A 23,753-nucleotide genomic window follows, 5' to 3' on the forward strand; every position below is an offset into this window, starting at 1 on the left:
AATGAATTTGACTAAATATAATTTTAATCACTCCTATTCCTGGACATGTGGGCTAACAGAATTTTAAAAACTGTAGATGATGTTTTGAAGCCATGCATGTATGTGGTTCTTTAATTCCTATTAAATTTTTATTCAATTGACATTTCCAGCAGTGGGAATAAGTGGTGTCCAGTTATAGACGGTTCTGATGTAACACTTTACTCACCGGTTTTCCTCAGGCAAGACTTGTTTCTCTCAAATTGTCTTTCTACGTCTACCAATAAGTCCTCTTGAAGACAGTTTCATCCAGGTCACTTTTCCACTCAGAACAGCTTGGTGGCTGCCTCTGGCTTCTATGCTCTGGCTCCCCCAGTCTCCATGGCCTCATCTTCCCCATCCACTGCTGCCCACGCAGGTTGGTGCAGTGTGCATGCACCAGCCTGGTCTTGGTCCCTCTGTTCTGGCTTGTGTATCTTTGAGGCACATTTTTGTTCATGTCAACATCTCCTTCCGAAGCTTCTCTCAGTCCATTCAACCTTGTTGTGATTCCAGCACGTACACTGTATCTACCACACTTTACTGGAATTACCCATTCCAGTAAAGACCACTTCAGTCAACTTTGACCTTGGTCCTGTCCACTGAAGTTAATGTAGGGGGTGCTGTACTGGAAGGTTTCAGAAGACACTCACTTCACTTTGACATCTGTGATTGCTAGGAAAGTATAAGCTTTTTGCCAGAGTTTGCCAGTCTGCCATGCACAATAAAACAATCACATAACCATGCTGTCCAGCGGTGGTTCTCAACCTTCCTAATGCTGTGGCCCTTTAATACAGTTCCTCATGTTGTGGTGACCCCTAAACATAAAATTTCCGTTGCTGCCTCTTAACTGTAATTTTGCTACTGTTATGAATCGCAATGTAAATATCTGTGTTTTTCAATGGTCTTAGGCGATTTCTTAGGGGTCATTTGACACCCAAGGGGTGGTGATCTGCACATTGAGACCAGCTGCTGTAGAGCAGCTCTTCTTCCAAAGAGCTATGTAAATGTGATGCTGACTTGGTGACTCTGCTCCATGGTAATCCAAATGATAATGTTATATAGTAGTATAAATGCACAGACTGTCTTTTGTTTTCATTCAAAGTAACATTTTCTTCTGCGCTTCCCTTTACGAAGTTATTCACTGAGTGGTGATAAGAGAGGTTGGCTTAAAATGGACTCCGTCACTGGCGAGATATTCGTCGCGGCTCCGCTGGACAGGGAAACAGAAAGTCTGTATCGGGTACAAGTGGTGGCCACTGAAATAGGTGAGCAAAACCAAGCCAAACCAGGATATTAGGAAAAACATCAATAAAAATAAGAGGGAGGGCAAGAGAATTGATGAGGTTAAAAATCAGTGCTTAGTATAACCATAAAGACGGGTGAGACAGGCACAGAGGTGTGCGTGTATGCGTGCGCGTGTGCGTGTGCACGTAGTTCTTAATGACTGTGTTAGAGAACACCTATGCCAATATGGGCTTCTACCAACAGAGTTTCCCTGAGGCTGGAGAGTATTAGAGATGCTGCCAGCTCTGGTTTTCTGCAGGGCCTAGAGCCTCTTCTAGTAAAGTTCTAGAGTCCTTAGCTAACCTCACTCACCACCTCCTCAAAGGAGATTGAGGGCTTCTACCAAACAGGAAATTCAAGGCCCACTGAGCCTTAAATTACAGCCCTCACTGCTCATGCTGTTTTGGAGCAGAAGATTCTTTATGCAAGGCTGTCTACCAGAAAGCTCATGTGGTAGTGACCTGGAGTCCATCTTTGGGGATCCTGATTCAGCAGGTATCAGGGGACCTGGGTATCTGCTGTTCAGGTGAGGCAAGGTGGACTTTTGAAAGAGATGACAATTGCACAGATATGCCAGGATGTTTGAGCCATCCCTGCACAATCCTTGCATCCTATTTAATTCATTCAGTTGTGATACGAGCTGTCTACTCACTCTGAACATGGAGTTCCAGGAAAATGTTCAGATTAAAGTAAAGATAACTCACAGGAATAGTATGCGAACCAGGAATTAAGGCTGGTAATTAAAACATTGAGTGTCTTTAAATGGAATTTTCCATCTTGCAGTAGGAATTCTGTTGATCTTATGTTGATTAGCTAGTAATGTATCTGCTTAGCTTATTAAAAAGGATGAGAGTAGAACAAATTACTACCAAACAAATACAGTTTTAGACCAAAAATAATAAACTTTAAAAATACAAAGCCCTAAATTAGAGGCAGACACAGGGAGCAGAGAAAGGAATCATAAAAATGTATGGGAAAAGATGGAGAAGACCAGAGTGTCCATAGTCCCAGCGAGCAGACACGGAGCAGCAGGCTGTTGTTGGAAGGGAAGTACAAGTGGACAGGCCTTTGCTGAGACAGGCAGCTCTGCTTCTGTCGCTGGCTGTGCATCCCACTGTCAGGTTGTCTATGTTCAATTGGTGATTTAAAAGCTCCCAGTAAGTCCGAGGGAGGTTTCTGGCTAAACCTTGACACCATGCCCTCCCCCTGAACCCACGAGAATCAACACTTCACTTTGCACGAGTTTCGTAAGTGGTTCTCACATTTTAGAAGTTTCATGGATTGTGACCATGAGCCAAAATCCTGTTACATTTTCAGTTGTTGGCACTGAAATCATAATGTAAATAGACCAAACAACTTCAAGGACTTCAGGGGACTCGTCTTTGCTTTAAGAACAGCCAGAGACATTTCTGTGAAGACAAGCAAGAAAATGAGGCTTCCTGGAACCGAAGCAGGAACCAGAAAAGAGCTTAGGGGACCGGAAGTAGTCCAGCCATTGATGTGCTGTCTGTCTGAGGTTAGGTGAGGACAGTCGGAGTCAACTACACCACACTGGACCTCCTGTGTGCTTCTGTTACTGCCCAAACTTTATGCATAAACCAAAGCACTGAGAAACTGATTTACCCAAGAGCACACGGCTACCAATGGGTCACATGACAGACGACATGTGTGCAACCATTTGCTGTTTTTGTTTACACATGAGACCTTCACAAATCCACAAGCTTCTCAGCTGAAAGCAAATGAAGCTTAGAAAGCTGAGGTAGGATACTTAAGGCAATGGGAAGTGATGGAGAGTTCGGTTGGTAGTCTCCTGGACTAGTGACCTCTCTAGTGTGCATTAGCTGTGTGAACTTAGCTAAGTTACACAGCTTCTGAGTGTCACTGTTACACACACACACACACACACACACACACACACACACACACATACACACACCGTTAGTATTACCACTTAAACATTTAAAACATTTTTATTACATTCTATTTGTGTGTGTGTGTGTGTGTGTGTGTGTGTGTGTGTGTGTGTGTGTATACACATCAAAGATCAATTTATAGGAGTTAGTTCTCCTTCCTCCACATGGCTTTCAGGGATTAAACCCATGTTACCAGGTCTGGCAGGAAGTGCCTTCAGCCACTGAGTCATCTTAGAGGTTCCATTTAAACATTTTTACCAGTACTAAAATTAGGTCTGCAATTCTAAATGCATCTTTCTACTACTTTAATAGACCTGACCATTTAAATATTGATTCTTTTAAGGGAAAGAGAAACATGCTTCCAGGTGAAGGGTGATGATAATGCTTGGAATGATGTTCTAACCTTTCAATTTCTCAGGTGGGTCCTCTTTGAGCTCCACGGTGGATTTCCACCTGGCACTCACGGATGTGAATGACAACCCCCCACGCTTGGCGAAGGACTACACAGGCTTGTTCTTTTGCCATCCCCTCAGTGCCACTGAGGGTCTCATCTTTGGGGTGACTGATGATGACCAGCAGTCACTTTGGAGGTCCCAGTTTACATTTGCCCTTGGCAGAGAAAGCTTACAGAACGACTGGGAAGTTTCCAAAATCAATGGTGAGTTTTCAAATGTACAAGGAGAAAAAATCAGTGATGGATGAAGGAATAATGGCCCCCTCCCTTGGCTGGCTTTATAACTCAACTCAGAATTTTCTTCTTGCTCCAAGAAAGCAGTTCATGCTCTGGAAACACACAGGAGAAGTCTTCAAAGCCCCAGGCTTTGTGGGAAGGGAAATTTGACACCCCACATCCTGGTTGGTGTACATGGATAGATGGACAATTTGAACAATTGTAAATTTCCAATGAAGCCTGAGAAACAGATTTTATAATAAATTTTATTCAAACACAATTAACATACAGCAAATTACAGTTGATCAATGTGTACAACTTTATAATAGTATCTATCTTTCCATATATATCATTACATATATAAGATCAGCACAATTAAGTCGATATTTTGCCACTCTTAAATTTTTATCTTACCTTATTTTTTATTACCCCTGCCCACCCCATTAAGCCTACCCTGTTTTCTCAGCCAGCGACCAACCTTTCTGTTGCTACAAATCTATGTTATTTGTGTAATTTCTTATACTTTCATCTTCTTTCACTCAGTATGATTATTTGGGGATGCATTCTTGTTTCGTGTTCCAGACAGAGCTTCATTTCTTCATTGTGCAATAATAATAAGACAATTTAGCGTTCATGCTCTCGAAGACTGTTAGTTTCTGGGCACACATGTGGACAGGTGTTTGGTAGGAGCATGCTCTTTCCTGTTTCTTAGTTGAACACCAAGGAGTTGAATGACTGCATCATATAGAAGGTTAATACTTTGCTAGTTAAGAAAAGGTCAAACTATTTCCCAGTTTGTTCTTTTCATTTTACGTTCCCAGCAATGCATGAGAACCTCAGCTGGTCCAGCATCCTCCTCAGTGCATCTGCTATGCTTAGTTATTTTTAGCCTCTAGTGGGTGGACATCAGTCTCTATTGTATTTTTGACGGGTATTTCCCTAGTGACTAATGTTCGAAGCCTCTCCACATAAAAAGTGTGGTGAGCTGCCTGCCATCCATACATCAGGGAAGCAGCTGATCAAGTATTGTTCCCAGATTGTTGGTGTCTTCAACTTCTATTGTTGAACTGTAGGTGACTGTGTGTGTGTGTGTGTGTGTGTGTGTGTGTGTGTGTGTGTGTGTGTATGTGTGTGTGTGTGTGTGGTGTGTACGCGTTGTGTACTTTATCAGGAAATTGAATTTTTATAACAATATCTTCTCCTTTTTAAAGATTTACTTTTTATTATATATGTGTGCTTTGTGAATGTGCACTGTGTGTGCAGGCAAGTGACTGTAGGGTCAGAAAAGGGCATCAGAGCCCTCGGAACTGGAGTTACAGTGCTTGGGAGGCAACATGGTGTGCTGGAAACCGACTCTGGTCCTTTGTAAGAGCAGTAAGCACTCTAAATAGCTGAGTCACTGCTCCAGCTCCTATTGCAGTATCTTCTAAACAGCAAATTTGTAAAAATATTAAAACCAGAGTTATTGATTTCTTATATAATCTGTGATTTTTAAATGTGCCTACTCTTTTCTGAAGAGAAACAGAGGAGGAGTAGAAGGAGGCATTATCTTGAAAATCTCAGAAAAATTCAAGTGGAAAAAATCCCTATCTTATAGTACTGTATTGTTTGATTACTATAGCTCCATATAAGACCAGAAATCAGGTGGTATCAGTTTTTAAAACTTGTTTCATCCATTCTAGGTGTTTTGCATTTCAGTGCAAATATCAGCATGAAGTTTGTCTATTTCTAGCAAAATAAATCTGTTGAGATTGGGCTTAGATTCCTCCGAATCTGTAGGGGTGTTCGGGGGTTGGGGGTGCCCTCAATTCATGAACACAATGTGGGTCTCCACTTACTGAGGTCTTCTTTAATTTCTTTCAGCAACGTATCTTAACTTTCAGTGTGTAGCTCTGAAATGACAAAAACTATCTGCTCTTTTAAATAGTGTTTTAAGATTTACATTTGTATACATCTCTAGGGTCTAGACACAATCGGTGATTTTTAGATATTATTCTCATATGACAACTCATTGACATTGTGCACTAATTATTACAGTCTGTGGATCCCGTCGGCTTTCTACATAGGCTGCGTTGTCTATAACAGATAGCTTTGCTACTTCCCTTCCAGTCTTGCTTTAGTACTGGATAATATTGAGTTCAGTCAGAGGAGTTGAAGAAGTACTGAAAACCCAGGTGCTTGCCTTGTTCTCTTAGTGCAGAGGGCAAGTTGCCCATCTTCACAGTAAGTATGTTTTTAGATGATCTGTATCTGATACTTTGGCTTTCTACCTACAACTCGCTGAGATCTGTTTCTCTTCGTATGATTAAGTTGGAGGTTTTTGTCAGCAATTGGGTGGGTTATATAGACTTTTATCTTAGTATTGCTGGGATTATATCTATTTGATGAAATTTTACATAATTTTGAATTTAATTTGTTAAAATTAAGTCTTTTTGCATTTATATTAATAAATCTATATAAATTGACCTGTATTTTTCCTTACAAAGCTTTTAAAAATCCATTTTTGATATCAGCGACTGCTAATCTAATAGAGTAAGTTAGAGGTGTTCTACCAATTCAATTATCTGGAAGCCTATGTGTGTCAAGTTGGCAGCCTTTCTTCCTTAAAATCTGGGAGAATTTATTTGCTGATGAATACATTTAAGATCAGAAAGCTTTTTTCGGTGGAAAATTTAACTGTATACTTCATTTCTTTGTTATATAAGTCTATTCAATTACACATTGCTTCTTGGTTGAGATTGCTAGTCTGTAGTTTTCAAATATTTGCCTAGTTCATTTTGTTTGTCTAATTCATTGGCATACAATTACTGATGACATTCTATTCTCATTATCTATAGATGTATAGTGTTATCAGTTCATTCTGATGTTTCTTTCCTAATCAAGTAGGGGACAGGTTTATTTATTTTGTTCATAGCGTCAAAGAACCAGCGTTTGGATATCAGCTTGCCCTGTGTCTTGTGTGTTCTTGCCTGGGCCTATACTTTCCTTACTCATCCACTGTGCTTTACTAGTTCCTATTTTATGCTTACTAGGGTGGAGTCTATGGCAGATAATTTGGGGTTTTTTCCTTGTTAAGATAGGCACGTAGTGCCATAGACTATCTCAGGGTTACTATACCTTCATTCCATTGTTTAGGAAACTACAGGATTATCTTTTGTGTCCTATGGGTGACTTAGAAATATGTCTACAAATATTTTGCAAATGTACTTTTTTTTTTTTTTTTTGAGCTTAGGATCAAAACCAGGGCCTTGTGCTTGCTAGGCAAGCGCTCTACCACTGAGCTAAATTCCCAACCCTGCAAATGTACATTCTTTTTTCCCTGTTTCCTTGGTGTGCTTCACTTTGGGTAGTTTCTACTTCAGTGTCTTTAGGCTACTGATTTTTCTATCATATTCTGTTCTCCATTTATTCCATCGAGAATATTTTTCACATCAAAACATTTTAGTTGTCAATGCCACCAGTTAATTTGGGTCTTTTTTGGTAGTATTCATTTCTATATGTCACAGTTTTAAATGTCTAACTTCTTGAATATACGATTATTTTCTTGTCCTCATCCATTCTATCACATATTTAATTGGTTAGGTTTTTCTTTTATTATTCTAGCACGTTGACAATTTTTTATTAAATGTAGGGCATTTTTCAATTTCTGCAAATATTGAGTTTTATTCTGAACTGTAAAGTTTGGTTAGCAATTAGAAAAATCAGTCCTGGCCCTGCCTGAGCTTAATGGAGCCCCTAAGAGCTTAGCTGGATACTTTCATGAGCTATAGTGTTTTGGGGTTTGCTTCTGGGAGCAGGAACCCACCCTGTGTGAATTCGAAGGACTCTTCCCTTGTTCTTTCTTTTTCTTTTTCTTCTCTCATAGAATATATCCCCACAGCAGCCTCTTCCTCCCACTCTCCCCCTCTCTCCTCCCCTCTTCCCCTTTCTCCCCCCTCTTCCCCTCTCTCCTCCCCTCTTCCCCTCTCTCTCCCCTCTTCCCCTCTCTCCCCCCTCTTCCCCTCTCTCCCCCCTCTTCCCCTCTCTCCCCCTTCTTCCCCTCTCTCCTCCCCTCTTCCCCAGATCCACTGCTCCTCCATTGCCCTTCAGAAAAGAGCAGGCCTCCCAGGGATATCAACCCAGGACAGTGTAACAAGATGCAGCAAGACTAGGTACAAATCCTGTATCAAGACTGGACAAGGCAACCCAGTGGGAGGAAAAGGGTCCCACAAGCAGACAGTGGCTCTTTCCTGGGCTCAGGAAGTTCATTTGTGTGCATACCCTAACACTTACCTGAAGACTTGGGGACTCTCTAATTTAATTACTTGGAAATTTTACTCACTGTGTGTGCTCTTTGCATACATTTGAAGGGGATGGGCAGGCCAGATGTTGACCTGTCTTTCTCAATTGCTCACCACTGTTTTTTAAACTTTTATTTTTCTCTCCTACCTTACATTCCTACCTCAGTTTCTCTCCTCTCACTCCTTCCAGCCCCTCCCTCCCCTCCCCTCTCCCCTAGATCAGCTCCCCTCCATTTGAGCAGGCTTCTGGGAATATTCACCAAACATGGCATAATAAGTTACAATAAGACTAGGCACAAACCCTCATATCACAGCTGGATGTGGCAACTCGGTAGGTGGAGAAGGGTCCCAAAGGGTCCAAAGTATAAGTGAAAGTGTCAGAGACACCCCTACTCCCATTGTTGGGGGTCTCATAAGAACACCAAGCTCCACAAGCTAAGACTCCATGTTTGCACTTTAGTCACCATGAGCCCTGCTTAGTTGGCTCTGGGCTGTGCTTCCTTTCATTGCTGTGGGTCTCAGCATCTGCTCCCATTGGTTGCTGGATGACACTCCTCTGATGACAACTGGGCCAGGCACTGATCTGTGAGGGCAGGGGGATGTCATTAGGAATCATTTCATTGACTTTTTTTTGCCACTCCCCACCTTGTTTTTTTGAGCCAGGGTCTCTCATTGAACCTGAAGCTTATGGACTGGGTAGGGCTGGCCAATGAACTCCAAGGATCCACCAGTCTCTACCCCCTTTCCTCTTCACTTCCCTGCCCAAGTCACAGGCACACTGCCATGCCTGGCTCTTTAAGAATCAGAACTCAGGTTCTCATGCTTGCACAGCAAGAACTTTGCTCTCTGAGCAGTTTCAGCCTCAAGAGGCCTCTCTAGATCCACAGAGCACATGTGTGCATACTATTCACCCCCACCCCTCCTGTGGACTACAGTTTTGTGTGTCCTCTCCTTATTGAAGTTGCAATATGAAGTTAAGCCTGAGTTCCTCTTCCTTGCAAAGAGATTAAAGAGCTAACAGCAGGCTGGAGGCAGTTGTTGGATTTATGCCATTTATCTTTCTCCCATTAACACCCACTGTCTCCATATATCTATCTGTTATTTTCATTATTCTTGGTTGGATGCTAAGCCTAGATCTTCTTATTCCAGCTTTGCTAGGAATAGAAATTTAAGCCATAATAATTAAATGCAAAAATCTTGTCTCTGGTTTGGAAATTTTCTGAGCATATAGGTGAATAGATTTTGTGTGTGTGTGTGTGTGTGTGTATTCATCTACTAGCTAAAACTTGTAATCAAAAAGTCAGTGTTTAATGAAGCTTTCATACTGACAGCTGCTGTCACAACAATGAAAAGTGTGAGGTACTAGATAAATAAATTCCCAGCCACAGCTCCGGGAAGTGACACTGGCCTGTTGCTTCAGTCTCTTATAACTTAAAGAGTTTTCTTTCTGTAGTCTGTGTTGTGGCTTGTGTTTTCCTGTTTGATCTTTCTGCTGATGATTTTTTCTGCAGACAGCACTTTGCCCTCCTTTGGAGCCATTCTAGTATTCCTAAATGCAAAGACATTGTGATGTGCCTGGATGCATTTTGTGCAGACATAAGTTATGGTGCTGCTGGCCAGGAGTTCAAAGTCAGTGACTTAATACATGTTAATAAGGTAGCTTTCAACAGAAACATGCAGGAAACAAGTTTACACATTTATCACTTGATTAAAACATTGTGATTAAAGGTCATAGGAACTTATACCTTATATTTCTCTAAGGAGCAAAAGTTCAGTATTTATTAATTCAGTGTTTGGGACAAATTTATAGAATTTTGGTTCTACCATGAAACTATGAATTCAAAGCATAAAGGATGGCTTTATTTTTTTAAATTAGTTCTTTGAGAATATTGTTCAATGTATTTTGATTGTTTAACTTAATACTATGTTGGTTTATAAAGATAATAGTGCCAGGTTCTCCTGCTAGAATTTATGAGATGTCTAGCCACAGGTTCTTGGCCCCAGGACCCAATAGCAGTGCTAGGTGTGGGTTCCATCTCATGAAGTGGCCTTAAATCCAATTAGAAAGTGCTTGGGTACCCCCTGACATCCATGCCATTACTGTACCAGTGAGCATGGCATGCCAGATTGGTTGTTATTGTAGCAAAGGGTCCACAACTGGGTAAAATTGATAATTGGAAATATTTTCTCCTCTGAAATTGTGCACAGTACCTTCTATTTATGAAAGCTATCCAGTAGGCATTAAGATTCCAGGTGAATACTAGATTTATTTCTTCATGTTCCATGACTTAAATATGTGGTATATATCCAACAACAGGATCTCACTATTAAGTTCTGGATAGTAACCAAGGGCACTGGCAATAGCCTGTAATGTTTGGTAGTCTATAAGGCATCACTGACAAACAACTCCAATAGTGGTAACACATTCCTGATACTAGGATTTTTATTTGTTAGATTATAATGTCTAGTAAGAGTATTATTACCCTATTATGGGTTATATCCATTTCAAATCTTTATATATATTTATGTATATATAAAAAGCTTTTATAATAGCAGGTTTCCATATATATGACTTAAAGAAAAACTCAACCAACAAACTAATCCCAGATTTACAAATACCAACATAGAAACAAAAACAGCATGAAAAAAAACCTGTCTAGTTCCAAAAATACAAATTTCATAGTAATGGTTCCTAATAAAAATGACATGGAAGGATATCCAGACAGAGAATTAAAAATAAGGACTATAACTATGTTCAAACAACTCAAAGACCAAGAGCTGAAAGAAACAAGGAAATCTGTCTAAGATATGAATATAGAGTCTGAATCCTGAAGAAAACCCAACCAAATGGAAATAAAAACCTCAGTGAAAGCCTCATTGATAGACGGATCGTGCCAAAAGCAGAGTCGGGGTGGAAGACAAAGCAGAGGAGTTGGAAAGAGAGGTTGATGAGAGAGTTTTTTCAGATGAACAAAACATGGGAGAGTTTGGGCATAGTATCTGAAGAACTAAACTTTGAATTGTGGACATAGAAGGAGAATATCATAGCACACTCACAGAAAATATCTTCGGTAAAACAATAGGAGAAAATATCCCAAGAATAGTGAGAGAGATGTCCATCCAGGTTCAGGAGACTACAGAACACCAAACAAATTGGACCAAAAAGAAATTATTTACGACATATTATAGTTAAAAACATATTAAACACACATAACAAAGAAAAAGTATTGAGTTGCAAAAGAGAAAGGTCAAAATCATTTATAAGGGCAGGTTCCACATGTATTTCAAGTCTTAAAAGACAACTCTCAACTGGTACTATTGTGCCCAGCCACACTATCTACTGAAATTGAAGGAGAAACAAAGACTTTCCATGATAAAAGAGATGAAAGGAATTCATGACTACCCAGCCAGCTCTACAGAGGGTACTAGAAGGAATACTTCAATCTAAAGAGAAGGATGAATACAATACACCCACGCTGTCATAAGGAACAACTAGACAATGCCTAGACATGTAATAAAAAGAGATAGGGGAAAAAAACACACAAGATCAACAAGATGACAGGAATTAGCATATAATATTCAATAATAATCATGATTACTAACCATCTCAATTCTTCAATAAAAAGGCATAGACTAACAGATCAGATTAGAAAATGAGATACATTTTTTGATGCTTCTAAGAAATAAGCCTCATCATTGGTGACAGATACAGTCTCAGGCTAGAACAAGAGAAATCACATCCCAACTAAGTGGAACCAAGAAACAAGCAGGTGTAGCTATTCTTTTTTGTTTCTTTCTTTTTGTTTTTCAAGGCAGGGTTTCTCTGTGTAGCTTTGGAGCCTGTCCTGGAACTCTTTCTATAGATCAGGCTGTCCTTGAACTCACAGAGATCTGCCTGCCTCTGCCTCCCAAGTGCTGGGATTAAAGGTGTGTGCCACCACTGCCTGGCAGGTGTAGCTATGTTAATATCTGGCAGAATAGACTTCAAACTAATAGTAGTCAGAAGAGTTAGGGTAGTGGATTTCATGCTCATTAAAGAAAAACCCACCAAGAAGCTATTATAACTCTATATATCTGTGCACCAAACACAGGGACACCTGACTTCATAAAAGACATACTATTAGATCTAAAACCACACATTGATCCCAGCACAGTGAAAGATAAACTCAGTACCACTCGAATTAATAGACAATTCATAAAGACTTAGAGTTAAATGTCATCATAAATCAAATAGACCCAACAGAGAATATTCCAACTAAATGCTAAATAATATACATTCTTCTCAGCAGCCCACAGAACTTTCTAGAAAATTGGCTACATATTGGAGCATAAAGGAAGTCTTAACACAGATGGGAAAAATTGAAATTGCATCTGGCATTCTATCTGACCACAATAGGATAAAGATGGACACCAATGGCAGTAGAACCTAGAGAAAGTACATACATTCATAGAAAGTAAACACAGTACTAAATGGTAATGGGTCAAGAAGGAAATCAAGAAGAAAAAACTAAAAATCTCTATAACTGAGTGAAAAAGAAAACACAACACACCAAAATCTATGGGGCACAGCGAAAGGCAGTTCCAGGAGGAAAGTTTATAGTACTAAGTGACTTTATCAAAATTAAAAATTTTAAAAAATGAGATTGATGTACCTTGGAAAAGAACAATTAACACCCCAAAACATAGATGAGAAGATGGCATACAGAGATGACTCAGGGACACCCAACACACCCAAAAAGTAGATAAGAAGATGGGATACAGATATGACTCAACAGTCCAGAATCAAAACCAGGGTTTGATTCCCATTGCTGATATGGTAGCTCACAACATTCTGTAACTCCAGACCCAGGGGACCCAGTTCCCTCTTCTGGCCTCTGTGCTCACTGCATGAATGTGGTACACAGACAAACTGCAGGCCAAACACCCACACATAAAAAATAAAAGGCGAAAAAAGACAGGAGAGGGTAATTAAAATCAGGGCTGAAGTCAAGGGAAGAAATGAAAGCTAACAAGATTGACCTTTTACTAAATTAGCCAAAAGAAAGAGAGGACCCAAATTAATAAAATTAGATATGCAAAAGAAGCATTACAACAGACACCGAGGAAACAGAGAATCACAAGGACATACTAAAAAAAAGTTCCACCAAACTGGAATCTAAGAGAAACTGATGAATTCATAGATATATGACCTACCAAAGCTAATTCAAGAAAAAATGAATAAGTTGAGCCTTAACATCAAATGAGACAGAAGCACTAAATAAAAATATTCCAACAACAACAAAAAGTGCCCAGGGCCAGGTGGATTCAGCACAGAATTCTGTAAGACCTTTGCAGAACCTACAGCAATATTCAAGTTATTCCACAAAATCTTTAAAAATTGAAAATGTTCCATTTTCTATGAAGCCAATACTACCCTGATGCAAAAGCCATTCAAAGACACAACCAGTATCTCTGATGAACATGGACACAAAAAATTCTCAGTAAAATACTTGGAAACCAAACTCAAGAACACATGAAAGGCACACTGATGAAGTCTGCTTCATTCTAGAGATTTGGGGATGGTTTCACATATGTAAATCAATAAGCAGCATATAAGTAGGCTCAAGGACAAAACCCAATAATCACCTCATTAGATGCAGAAAGGCCATTGACAAAATCCAGCATCCCTTCATGATAAAAGGCCTAGAGAATCTAAGAATACAGGAGCACATCTCAGTATAGCAAAGGCAATACACAGCATGCCCACAGCCAACATCATGCTAAATGGAGAAAAACTTGAATCATTTTCACTAAAATCAGGAATAAGACAAGGATGTCTGGCCCTCCCCCAACTCCTGTTCAATAATAGTACTTGTAAAGTCTTAGAGCAATAAGACAGAAGAAGATAAAGTGATACAAAAAGGCAAGGAGGAAGATAAATGATGTTTTAGTCTATTTTTTAAAGGTAAGTGACATGGAAAATTATAAGTTCAATTAATCAAAGTATTACCTATATCAGACTATTTTCCAGTCTATCTGACTATATACAATTCAAAAATGAGCTTTATTCCTGTTGAGCAAGGGTTTTGAATTCATTTTCTCCCTGTTCTGACAGGCACACATGCTAGACTCTCCACCAAGCACACAAGCTTTGAAGAACGAGTTTATGAAATCCCAATACTCCTCAATGATGGGGGCCAGCCGCCCATGGAAGGCACTGTCTTCCTATCAGGTAGGCACTTTGCATAGGTAACATGGAATATCTGTTATCATGACAGGTTAAGGGGTACTTGTATTTAAAGTGGGATTCAGCAACTATTTACTTGAAAACTTATCCTACCAAATACTGGTCTGCTTTTTAGTTACTTTCTGCAAGTGTGTGGAAGGAAGCTGTTTCCGGCCACCAGGCAGCCATGATGGGATACCCACTGTGGGCATGGCAGTTGGTATACTTCTGACAACCTTTCTGGTCATTGGTGAGTATGACTTCTAGGAGCCAAGGATTCTTGTTGCTGACTTGAATGTTAGTTTATTGTATCATCTTACTTAGGGGTTTCATGACTTGGGTACTAACTGAGGTTATATAACCAGGCAATCATGTTGAAGTGTCCTGGTCAGGAGGTACTATGTCAGAAGAACCCCTCCTTCTGTAATTTCAATCCTTAAATTTTCTGCTGACATGTATACTATAAGACTCTTTGTATTAATCAGCCTTTCTTTAGTAGTAACAAATACCTGAGATAGTCAACTTGACAAAATGTTTCTTTTTGGCTTGTGGTTTCAGAGGTTCTAATCCATGACTGATTGGCTTGTTGCTTCAGAGTCTATGCCAAGGCAGTTCTTCATTGAGCAAAGCTGCTCACCTCCCAGTTGGGAAGAAATGAGAGAGAAAGGGGCTAGAGTCCTACTGTACCCTTTGAGGGCACGTCTTCAAGAGGGCTAGGGGAGACTCCTGCATTGAAGTTCTTACCTGGTAATGCTGAAGTTGGGATCAGTGGAGCACATTCAAGATTGAAATCCTATCAAGCTTTACAAACAAATTGCTGTATTTTGAGCCTGGTTACCAAGCTATTTTTCTGAAGGAGAAAGACGTGCAGTCTCTATACTCTTCTGTGTCAGGCACTGGGCTTGTTGGATTGGTATTGTGATGGTCAAGGCCTGCATGATCCTTTATTCAGAGAGGTCATGGGCTCTTCTGCCCATGTTGGAATAGGTAGGAGTGTTGGCTTTGAAGAGAAGATGCTGTGACACCTGAAATGTTGCCGAGTTTTGCTTTGTGTTTGTTGTGGTGGTGGTTATTTATTTATTTTTTTATGACTCTGGCTCTTTATAATCCAGAGTGACCACTGCATCACAGCCTTGACACTCTACCTAGCTGGATAGCAGTCAGTCCCTCTTGTAGCGCCTTGCCTCCCACAATAGCTATGCTGTCTCTTTGGCTGTCCTCAGTGGTTAATTAGAAAGATACTTGAGTATTCACATGCACATGACTGAATGGCTTAACACAGTCTCATGCTATCTTCTGGAATAATTCCCATTCCCCCTTTCTTTAAAGTCTTCTCAGCTATTCCCTTTATATCTAGACAGTTGTTCTCATGTTACAAGCTGTCATACTGGACTTTAACACAGGGCTCTGAAAGGACTCTCCTTTCCTCCTCGTGCTCTTCAGTGCAAACTCCTTATGACATGGGTGACATGCGAAGGCCCTGGCAGCCTGGCTGCTACTCACTTTATCATGCATGGTGACTGGGTGACCTCCTTGAGAACCACTGTCTGCTGTATATACTTCATACCAACAGAGATGAATTTCCTTTCTTTTGAGAGAGGGACTTTCTTTGTAGTTAATTCTGGCAGGCAATCCTCCTGCCTCAGTTTGAGAGGTAGATATTTCAGATATTATTTACCTAACTCCTTCTGCCTTTATGCCTTTCATTGTTTTTCCTACCCTCCTTGAAAGGATTGAGTTCATGCACCAAGTTGCAATTTTTTTCACACAGTCTTATTTCTATGATCCTACTCTAAGTTAAAGAATGGGGAGTTTTGAGGATATGTAGAAATAGAATTAATAGGCCTTTTTATGTCATCCCCTTATTATTTTCAGATTGGAGTGTGTGAATTATTACAAGATTGTTAGCAAGTTTCTGACCATCTAGTCTTCTCCACCAGGGTGCCTTCTGTAATTACTGATGAGCAATTTCTTTAAAGTAACTCCCCCTTTTCCTAGTGGGCTCTAGTAGTTCAGATTAGTGCTAAAAAGTACAACGTGATCCTATAACAGTTCAGAGAGGTAGGAGAAATCAGAAAGTTCAGGCAGTCCACTCAAGGTCCTTCAGGATGGCTGGCCCTGTTAGGAAGGTACCCAAGGTGTGGATTTGACAAGTGTTTACCACTAGGCTGCATGCCAACCCTTACTGTGAAATTAAAATGGTTTTTAAATCATAAAATGATGCATGTTTGGTAGGTACCATGAAAGTAAGCTCTAGGTAGGTGGGCAGTTCTGACAGCTCCCTGATTCTGATTCAAACCCTTTCTCTAGGGAAGAAAAACTAGAATCAATATTTGGGGACATACAAAGTTCAGACACTTATCCACATACTTTTCCCTCAGAGGAGTTAGGACATTGGCTCCTCTGTTTCCCAGTAGAGATCCTGTCAGCTTCCAGATTAGTTACAACTTGAGATTTCCTACACATTGATAGCAAGTGAGCCCAGAGTTCCATACTCGCTAGAGCGAAGCACCGTCAATCCCACAATGGAGGTTCACAGGTCGTTCTCCACTAAGACACTGGGACTGTGTGAGGACAGTGACAGCCTGCACTTGTCTGACCCCGCGTTTTCTCTTTCCAGGTATAATCTTAGCAGTTGTGTTCATCCGCATGAAGAAAGATGAAGGAAAAGACAACACTGAAAATCCTCAGTCTCCTGAAGCTAGACCTCTGAGAAGCTGAATTTGAAAAGAAATGGTCAAGTTTATGCACCAAGTGCTACATCAATGCCTCAGCTGTTTAATTTCATTCAAAATGTGAACTATAATTGGTAGAGTTTATGTATCATGTGCTATATCAAGGCCCCAGCTGTTTAATCTCACAATTTCATCCAAAATGTGAACTATAATTTGATAGCATGCCACTCTTGTCTTGTAATATTTTATACTGCTTAGATATTTTATGTGCTGTAGACATTAGAGTTATTTTCCATTTCCCATGACATTTTCCTCTTCCACAAAAGGCTTAGCTACATAACCTAAACTTTCCACTCTGGGGAAGATGGGCTGACTATGCTTTCTGTACATTGTTGCTTCCGAGACCTCTCAGTTCTCCATCACCAAACTTCCCAGACTCCGTTTCTTCTTTTTCCATTCCATCCATGTCCCTTCATCTTTTGGTGTTCCATTGAATTTAGAATATGTCACACAAAAGAACAAAGTGAAGCCCCAGGAAGAAGACAAGTGGGCAGCTGTGTTCCTGAGCACAAACAACAGCTTCTCTGTGTTATTAACCATCTGTAATGGAGGTCCTCCAACTTGGCAATGGCACAGACCCTGGGGAGGTATTAAATACAGTTACTCCATTTCCAGAGAGTTTGACTTCACAGACCTGGGCACAGGAACTGACGAGCTGTCTGGGTTTACTCACTGCTATATGCTTACATACATGCTGCACATGTTTTATTTGTATGTTGAAGTTTTGTTATATATTTATCACATGGAGGAAACAAGGAAGCGTGGAGGTGGTGAAGAAAATCAGAAATAAATGATGGTTTCAGTTGTTTTTATTCCCCTGATCTATGTGTTTTATTTAATTTGTGTGTGTGTGTGTGTGTGTGTGTGTGTGTGTGTGTGTGTGTGTAGAGAGAGAGAGAGAGAGAGGCAGGTAGGTCCAGAAAGCAATGGTTATTGTTTTTCAGAAGTTTCTGCCGCCTATGGAGTAAGTGAAGAGGAATGGTGGATAAACTTTAAATCACTGCATGCCTCACCTTCCAGGCACAGGGAACCCTGGCAGGTGCTGTCCAGACTTCCCACAGACATACTGGGACTTGGGGAAGGCAGAGGCTCTGCCAAGGAGAAAGTCGTCCCTCCACCTAAGAGATCCTTCATCCACTAGCAGCCTGGATCATTCTGCCACCTCCAAACCCGTGAACCCCATGATGTAGCACAAGAGGCACTGGCTCCCCCATTCCTGCTGTTCCCTTGCTGTGGATATCACTCTGTGTAAATAAAATTCTGATTGGCCAGTGGCCAGGCAGGAAGTATAGGTGGGACAGCAGAGAAGAGAATGCTGGGAAGTAGAAGGCTGGGGGGAGACACCGCCAGCCGCTGCCATGGAAAGCAACGTGTAAAGACACTGGTAAGCCACAAGCCATGTGGCAAAGTATAGATTAACAGAAATGGGTTAATTTAAGATAGAAGTAGATAACAAGAAGCCTGCCACAGCCATACAGTTTCTAAACAATGTAAGTCTCTGTGTGCTTTCTTGGTTGGGTCTGAGCGTCTGTGGGCCTGGTGGGTAAGAAAGATTTGTCCTGACTGGGCCAGGCAGGAAAACTCTAACCACAAATGGCGCCCAACGTGTTGGCAAGAGTTTCCACCTAAAACTTGACAAAAAAGATTCTAAAACGGAGCTAAAAACAGCTTCCTAGTTGTCTCTCTCAAGTTAGCGGCAGCCTGCCAGTTTGAGCTACTATGGCGGGTTCCTGGCATGTGCGTCTGACCTGCAGTGCGGCGGGAATGAGGAATCTACAAGCAGCACTTTACTCTGCTGAATGGTGGATTTAGCCTTTGCTAGTTTAAGAAAAAAAAATGTTTCTGGGCTATGCACTGCTTTGATAGAACTGCTTCTGATAGTTGATGGTACACATGGCTCCAGACCCAGAGCTGGCGATAAAGTGTACCACCGCCATGTTGGGAAGCTGAGGTGGGCGGAGCCAGCAGCCACAGAGGTGTTTCAATCTTACAAAGATGGATATTACACAGAGAATCTGGTTTGTCTTGTCTTTGGGATTTTTAACTGCAGAAAAAGATTTGATCGTAAAAGCTGTTGAGTTAAACAAATATGTAAATTTTAAAGGTACCTTGACTTCAAAATTTGGATATAAGGATATGTTGCTTTGGAAAAGAGTCTCTGCTTTTGTTTCCACAGAAAGCCAGAGGCTATGGATTTGTTCCAGATTAAGATACATCAGGTTTGATCAGCCAAGACCACCTGAAAAGTCTCCAATGATACCATAGCCCAGATGATCCGACATCCAGAATGGTTTCAAGGCAACTGGCTCAGAGGTTCACTCTAATGGACTACTCCATAATCCTAAAAATTTCTTTGTGTCCCCATAAGATGCAGCGCCCCCCTCCAGCAGGAAGTAGTAAGAAAAACTACGCCCACATTCCCAAAATTATCAAGCTGGCTTTGGAGATGGAATTGGCTCACTCCTTCTCTAAACCCAGACATATTGCTAAAAGAAAAGGTTAAGAGATTCTTGTGTCCCAAATCAGAAGAGCCCTCTGGTGTGGGACAGAGAAAAACCAATATTTTTCTTTAAAGCAGGGTGATTATAAATGCGATCTCTTTCTAAAGATAAAAAGGGGATATGATATCGATATGAGAGGATGAAAGGGTAGGTTAATGAACTTACTTCTAAAAGAGCAACAACTCATTTAAAATGTTTTACATTGGTATAGACTTTAGTCTATTGATACAAACTTAAAGTTAATTTTGTTATACTGTGTGTATATTTCTACTCTTGTTTAAGATATTATGTTTGTACAGCTCATTTAAAATTGTAATGGATAATTAAAAATAGATTAATAATTAATCATTTGGATAATCATACTTGTAGCCATGTTAGATAAGTCTTCTAGATATACAGAGAGATATTTCAGATAGACAGGTAATCCTCAAACACTTCAAAGGTCTACAGAATATGGCATTTAAAATATTTTTAAAATTTAGACTTTCTGGACAGTGAGACATGTCTGCTCCTGGCAGCACCGATTTACTTCAGAGAGGAGGATGGGCATTGAAGACACTTCATATGGAGTTTATCTTCATCTTGGCAAAAATAGCCATTTGGGCAAGAAACTGTTCTTGCTTGGACTGCTTGATTGACTGGACATGCAGGACCCATAGAAAGGTGACCACTAAACTTTGCTTGACAAAATGGTCCTTCAGGTTCCTGCTTCGCAGAGGAAACTGCCAGACATTCTACAGGACACTGAAAGAAGTGACCGAGAGACTCTAGCCCTGTGGGGTGAAGACAAATGCCCCAACTTTACAAAGGAACATTAGGTGACTGTCCAGGCTGCCAGCTGTCTCTGTCTACTCTTGCAAGACTCCTGAAAAATGCTTGCATCCTTCTCCCGGTTCTCAGGTAATATTATATCCTTCTGAGGTCTTTGATATGGTTGAAGACTAGATAGTTATAATTTCCTCACTTATGATAAAAGATAAGTTAGATATAAAACCTTAGACTCACAAATATAAGATAGATAGGATATCTTCTTTAATATTGTAACTGTAATTCTTGCTTGATAATTGTTTTGTTATATGTAATTGTACTATGTAAAAGTTAAAACCTTCCTTAAAAAAAAAAAAGAAAAGGGGAAGTGCTGTGGATATCACTCTGTGTAAATAAAATTCTGATTGGCCAGTGGCCAGGCAGGAAGTATAGGTGGGACAGCAGAGAAGAGAATGCTGGGAAGTAGAAGGCTGGGGGGAGACACCGCCAGCCGCCGCCATGGAAAGCAACGTGTAAAGACACTGGTAAGCCACAAGGCATGTGGCAAAGTATAGACTAACAGAAATGGGTTAATTTAAGATAGAAGTAGATAACAAGAAGCCTGCCACAACCATATAGTTTGTAAACAATGTAAGTTTCTGTGTGCTTTCTTGGTTGGGTCTGAGCGACTGTGGGACTGGCAGGTAAGAGAGATTTGTCCTGACTGGGCCAGGCAGGAAAACTCTAACAACAGTTCCCTGGTAGGTCAGACCAAGCAACCCAGTGGCCATGTCTCTCTTCATCAGAAGAGACTCTCAAATGATCCTTTCCATGCACTTAGAGAAGTGACAATTTAATATCCTTGACAATGTTTTCAAAGGGATCGTTTTCCTTCTCGTTTTTCCAGACAGGGTTTCTTTGTGTAGTTGTGGTGCCTGTCCTGGAACTCACTCTGTAGACCAGGCTGGCCTCAAACTCACAGAGATCTGCCTAGCTCTGCCTCCTAAGTGCTGGGATTAAAAGTGTGCGTTACCACCGCCTGGCAGGGATAGTTTTATAATACAATGATACAATGACCTCCTATTTTATTGATTTATTCATGTCAGGATTTTCTCACCCAGCATGGTGTAGCTCCATTTAACATTTCTAGGTGACTTGCTGAGGACCTGCTATGTGTCAGTCCTTTGTTAGCTATCTGGGCTCTTAAGGCCATGGGGATAGCTTTCTAAAGTGACTTTGGGGACTAAGGACTTAACGATGATGGCTAAAATACAAATAATAGTTCAGGTTTCCATATGTTATCTGTCCTGAAAGTCGCTGATGTCTTTGGAGAGAAACTGAAGGCCCCCTTTCCCGGGAGTTCCTCACCTAGCTGAGGGGACAGTGGGGCAGGAAAGTCACAGGATGGCAGACTTCTGCAGCCAGTGCTCATCTGACCCAGGGGAGCATTTTCGGGTTTGTCCTTGCAACAGCTGGGTTCATGCGGCTGGCTACAATCCAAGGCTCCGTTTGGAAGAGAAGGGGCTGTGTACAGGGGAGGTGGAACAAAAATAGCACACATGTTTACCCTGCATTTGCAGTCACTCTTAAATTAAGACCAAGGCTGAGAGGAAACTTTGGTATTTTGGGTAGCATAAAATAACACTGCCTCTCTGGAACTTGGCCGAGAGTAGATCCCAAAGGTAGAATTTCCTGGGATCTGCTCATCACAGCCAAACGTGTTTATGGCTTTGGTTCATGGGGGCATTGAGAATCGAGAAGTTTGTTGGAGGAGCTTGATCAGGCACAGGTCAGGAAGGGGAGGCCCTGGCTAATGTTCTCCCTTCTGCAAGGAGATCTCTGATGGCTTCATGAGCATACAGGGAGGGAGGAGGGATTTGCATGTAAACAAATATGACTAGTCAGTACCTGCTGAAATCCTAGTAGTCTTTCTTGAACATTGGGCCCCAAACTTCCACAGTATTTAAATTTATTACAGCTGTCTATCCCTCTTCTCAGGCTAGCTTCTTTGGCAGGGCTAGTCACACCCATGCAAAAAACTTTGAAATTGTTATTTGGACTCCAGAAGGTACCAGTATGCTCTAGGGGGCTCTTTAATAGGCCAGTCTGGCCCTTCAAGCAGCAGAAGCTGTAGAGAGCAAGAATCCACAGAGAAAGGACTGCTGGAGATACACAGGTCTTTAGGATTAGGTAGGAGGAAGGGTCATCAGGAGTCCCAGGCCATCACATAGTTCTAAGACTGAACTAGACGTATATAGAATCCCACTATAAAATGGTCTATTGTGAGACCACTGCTGGGAAGAAATCATTCAGCTCAAGGATGACCATGGTCCCAAAGTTATAGCAGAAGAGACCACTAACTTGCTGGCAAAGTCTGTCTGTCTGTCTGTCTGCCCTCCTCCCCACTTTGCTGTTTTTTGTTGTTGTTGTTGGAATGTATGTGTGTAGTATGCATCTGTCCTCAATCATTCTTCGTCTTATTTGAAGCAGGGTCTCCCACTAACTTGAAGTTCATAAATTGATACAGGGTCTCTCACTGAACCTGAAGCTCATGAGAAACCCCCAAGAAAGTGCCCTTCTTAGAGCTATTTTGTAGGTAGGGAATTGTGGCTCAAAGGTTAAGGCATTTCACCAAAGTACATAAGCTTGAGGTCAGAATAAAGATTGACAGCATGGCTCAGTCCACCTTTCAGAAGAGAGTTAATGACAAGTTCCACTCTCCATCCAAACTGTTCTTGTCCACTGAACTCTCTGTTTCCTAGGGAAGCCTGAGTGAGGGGAGACCCAGAAGAGTCTGGGGTTGAGTGGTGGGCAGACATTTCTGGAAGTACCAACACATGACTGTGACCTGTCAGTCATTTCCATTGCCTAGTTTCTCAAGCCAAGCTCGGTGCTGGATGCCAGGACTGTTCAAGTCTTAGCTGAACATCAGGCATCAAATGAAGTATAGTGCTGGGTTCTTTTGCTGGCCTGCCTGCTCTGATCCTCTCCACCTCTTGCCGCCTCTCTGTGGCTCACCAGTCTTCAGCCCCTCTGCCCATCTGCTGCTTCCTGGAAGTCATGCTCTTTCCATTTCTATTCCTATTCAGTGTGTCTCTGCCTGCAATATTCTTCCTCCTTCCAGTCCCTCATGTGGTGTTTCTGTTCAGATCTTGGTATACAGATTGCCTCTTCAGAGAAATCCTTCCTGTCCTTTTCTAGGATAGCACATTGTGAATTTCTTTCCTATGGCATTCCATAGGGTGTAATTACATCTTGTAATAGTTTGCATCTTTGGGTCAGGGGCCTTGCTGGCTGTCATCTCCCAGAAGGAAGCATGGTGCCTGTCTTATACAAGGAATACTATTGGGAATTAACAGCTGGCTTAGTTTATTTGATGGCGGGGATGGAGAGATGGCTC

At 41.2% G+C, this 23,753-nt stretch overlaps 1 protein-coding gene across 1 annotated transcript in view; it reads left to right on the top strand.

Annotated features, from left to right (window-relative positions):
- The window catches only part of Cdh17 (cadherin 17), a 69,424-nt gene extending 51,507 nt beyond the window's left edge, over positions 1-17,917 (top strand). Inside the window, exons 14-18 of the mRNA XM_036179992.1 lie at positions 1,153-1,283; positions 3,634-3,873; positions 14,260-14,376; positions 14,507-14,620; positions 16,991-17,917. Coding sequence (XP_036035885.1) covers positions 1,153-1,283; positions 3,634-3,873; positions 14,260-14,376; positions 14,507-14,620; positions 16,991-17,091 — 703 coding nt within the window. The 3' untranslated portion in view covers positions 17,092-17,917. The remainder of the gene's footprint in view (positions 1-1,152; positions 1,284-3,633; positions 3,874-14,259; positions 14,377-14,506; positions 14,621-16,990) is intronic.
- Positions 17,918-23,753: the final 5,836 nt, after the last annotated feature.

Source organism: Onychomys torridus, chromosome 2, assembly GCF_903995425.1.
Source record: "Onychomys torridus chromosome 2, mOncTor1.1, whole genome shotgun sequence".
NCBI lineage: Eukaryota > Metazoa > Chordata > Mammalia > Rodentia > Cricetidae > Onychomys > Onychomys torridus.